Below are 2,735 nucleotides of genomic sequence, written 5' to 3' on the forward strand. Positions count from 1 at the left end.
TTTTCTGCCAAAAGAAAATCAAAAAATAATTAGTCAAGCAATAAACTACGGCTCGATCAGAAACTTCTCAGAAGCAATTTGCTAAATAAAAATACATTAAAATTGGAAAATAATAAAATATATTACGCATGTGCCTTTGACCGTTTAGACCCTACATTTCCGAGTCGGGCCCCACTTCCATTGAATTCACAGACGAAGAGATTTTGCGTTTAGTTTGAAGGATCAAAGCGATCTGCATGGTCAAACAATCTTTCTTAAGATACGAAGAATATCTAGTAAATTGAGAATGGTGTTCTACGCGATATTTATTTATTTATTTATTTTAGAAGCAACGAGGTAACTAAGAACTCTCTTTCTATTAGACACAGGAAGATCCCTGCAAAGGCCCCCCAGGAGGTGTACAATTTTGACTTTACCTCTGAAGCCATATCTTTCTGAATATCTCGTTTTGACTAATTAATTGGAGCTTTCTAGTACACTTTGAAGGACTCTGCCCTCCCACAGAAATGATAATTTAATATCGTTTTAGTTTAATTTCATAACATATAACATGTATGGAATTATGCATACAGAACAATTAACATTTTTTTTTTTCATTAAGAAGATATTACTAGTAGAGGAGTATTTGCTGGCTCTGGGAAATGGTCCTGCTGTCCACGCAGGCACAATTAAGCTTCACTGTCAGGTAGCCAGAGGGACAAGTAGCCAGCATTAGTGGTCAAAAGTAACAGATGAGCCCAGAGGGACTTTGCTTTGCTAATTGCCTTTCAAGCTTTAATCCATTGTTTTGTTTTGTTTAAACAAACTGTAGACACTGATTAAGCCCCTCATTATTTAATACAGTGTGTTACCCAGACAGTGAATTATTATAATATAGAGCATAGGCTAATGCTGCTAAAAGCGCATCTTTATTCCATTGTTATTTTTTTGGCTTCTCTTCTTCTCGGCAGGGCCAAAGTCTTCCTTCTCCCTTGTGCATCATCATCATCAGGCAGCAGAATCGGCAGGAGGAGGAGCAGGAACCGGCAGCATGTTTGATTCAGATCTTGGGAGGTGGCTTTTGTAGACAACTCGAGTTGTTGTTTTTTTGTGCTGGAAGGTGATTTTATCTTGTGAAAAAGATGGTATCTTTAGCAGCTTTTGCTGGCGCAGGGAAGAGATAAGGCTTTCCCCTGGTGGTAGAACCCTGCATTAATTGATTCTCGGCTCGATTCCTGCTCTGTAAAATATATTAATTCTTACTTTGTAATTTGTTCCTGCAGCTAGGAATCGATAAAGAGGCAGGGGATTGTGAATCGAAAAGCTCTCAACTTTGGAGGAGGAGGAGGAGGAGGTGGAGAGGAGAGGAGAGGAGATCGCGGAGCATAAGCTGGCAAACAAGTGGTGGGAGCGAGTCGATGTGCCTGGGATGGCCGGGATGGAGGCCGGCGCCCAGGGCGGGGGCGGAGGAGGCCCTTCGCGCTACTTCCACCACCTGCTGCGGCCGCCGCCGCCGCCGTCGACGCACGTCCCGCCGCAGGATTCCGGTCTCTCCCCGGAGAAAAGCCCCAAGCTTTCCCGCGAGGAGCACGGGGAGCAGCCGCTATCTGACTCTTCGCCGGCCGGCACGTCCGGTGGGTCCGCTCGGCGGGCGCGCGGCAGGCCGCCGGGGTCCAAGAACAAGCCGAAGCCGCCGATTATCGTCACGCGCGACTCCCCCAACGCGCTCCGCTCGCACGTGCTCGAGGTCGCCGCCGGCGCCGACGTCTTCGAGTGCGTCTCCGAGTACGCTCGCCGGCGCGGCCGCGGCATCTCGGTCCTCAGCGGCGTCGGCTCCGTCACCAACGTGGCGCTCCGCCAGCCGGGGGCCTCGCCGCCGGGGAGCGTGGTGGCCACTCTGCGCGGCCGGTTCGAGATCCTCTCCCTGACGGGCACCGTCCTGCCGCCGCCGGCGCCGCCAGGCGCCGGCGGCCTCTCGATCTTCCTGGCCGGAGGCCAGGGTCAGGTCATCGGCGGCAGCGTGGCCGGGCCGCTCGTGGCCACGGCGCCGGTAGTGCTCATGGTGGCCTCGTTTGCCAATGCGGTCTACGAGCGGCTGCCGCTGGAGGGCGGCGAAGAGGAGGAGGCCGCCGCCGCGGCCGCCGCCCCGCCACCAGGCCAGCAGCCCGCCGTGTCGCAGTCTTCCGGCGTCACGGGAGGCTGCGAAGGCGGCGGAAGCAGCGGCGTCCCGTTCTATAACTTGGGCGGCGGCTACCAGCTCCCAAGCGACGCCTTCGGATGGGGCACTACCGGCGGAGTCCGACCACCATTTTAGTCAACTCTAATTTCCTTCTCCAGTGGATTTGCCTTCTCCCTCTTCCTCTACTAATCATTAATCTCACTGGATCCGCCTTCTTCCCGGAGGAGCTCTCAAATCATACCAATCAGACCAGGTGCGCAATGGATTCATTGTATCTTCTTCTCCCGCTTTCCTTTGAACTGAACTGAAGAATGTCAATCAAGAATCCATCTTTATTTTATATTTTTCTAGTCATGCATTTTATTTAAACTCGAATCTGTTTCTGCTCTGCATTATATTTTTGATTCCGTGCTTGAATTGAAAGTAAAGTTAATTACCTGGTGGATGTTCATAAGTCGGTCCTTAAATCCCTGTTTTTTGCGGTGGGACGATGACAGAAAGTAGTCAATGTCAAGTACAGCGAAAGAGAGGGAAGAGAGTAGAGAGGAGGATCGTTGTGCTCCCCAGGGAAGGCAAA

General features: G+C 51.0%; 1 protein-coding gene across 2 annotated transcripts; it reads left to right on the forward strand.

Annotated features, from left to right (window-relative positions):
- Positions 1 to 676: 676 nt before the first annotated feature.
- Positions 677 to 2,527, forward strand: LOC121974283 (AT-hook motif nuclear-localized protein 27-like). Of its 2 annotated transcripts, none has more exons than XM_042525269.1 (2): positions 677 to 1,178; positions 1,263 to 2,527. In XM_042525269.1, the coding sequence occupies exon 2, from the start codon at positions 1,409 to 1,411 to the stop codon at positions 2,291 to 2,293; it is 885 nt and encodes a 294-aa protein (XP_042381203.1). In that variant the 5' UTR covers positions 677 to 1,178; positions 1,263 to 1,408; the 3' UTR covers positions 2,294 to 2,527. The 2 variants fall into 2 exon arrangements, with proteins under 2 accessions (XP_042381203.1, XP_042381204.1); XM_042525270.1 differs by having other exon boundaries at positions 677 to 1,175.
- Positions 2,528 to 2,735: the final 208 nt, after the last annotated feature.

This window comes from Zingiber officinale, chromosome 4B (assembly GCF_018446385.1).
Source record: "Zingiber officinale cultivar Zhangliang chromosome 4B, Zo_v1.1, whole genome shotgun sequence".
Classification (NCBI taxonomy): Eukaryota; Viridiplantae; Streptophyta; class Magnoliopsida; order Zingiberales; family Zingiberaceae; genus Zingiber; species Zingiber officinale.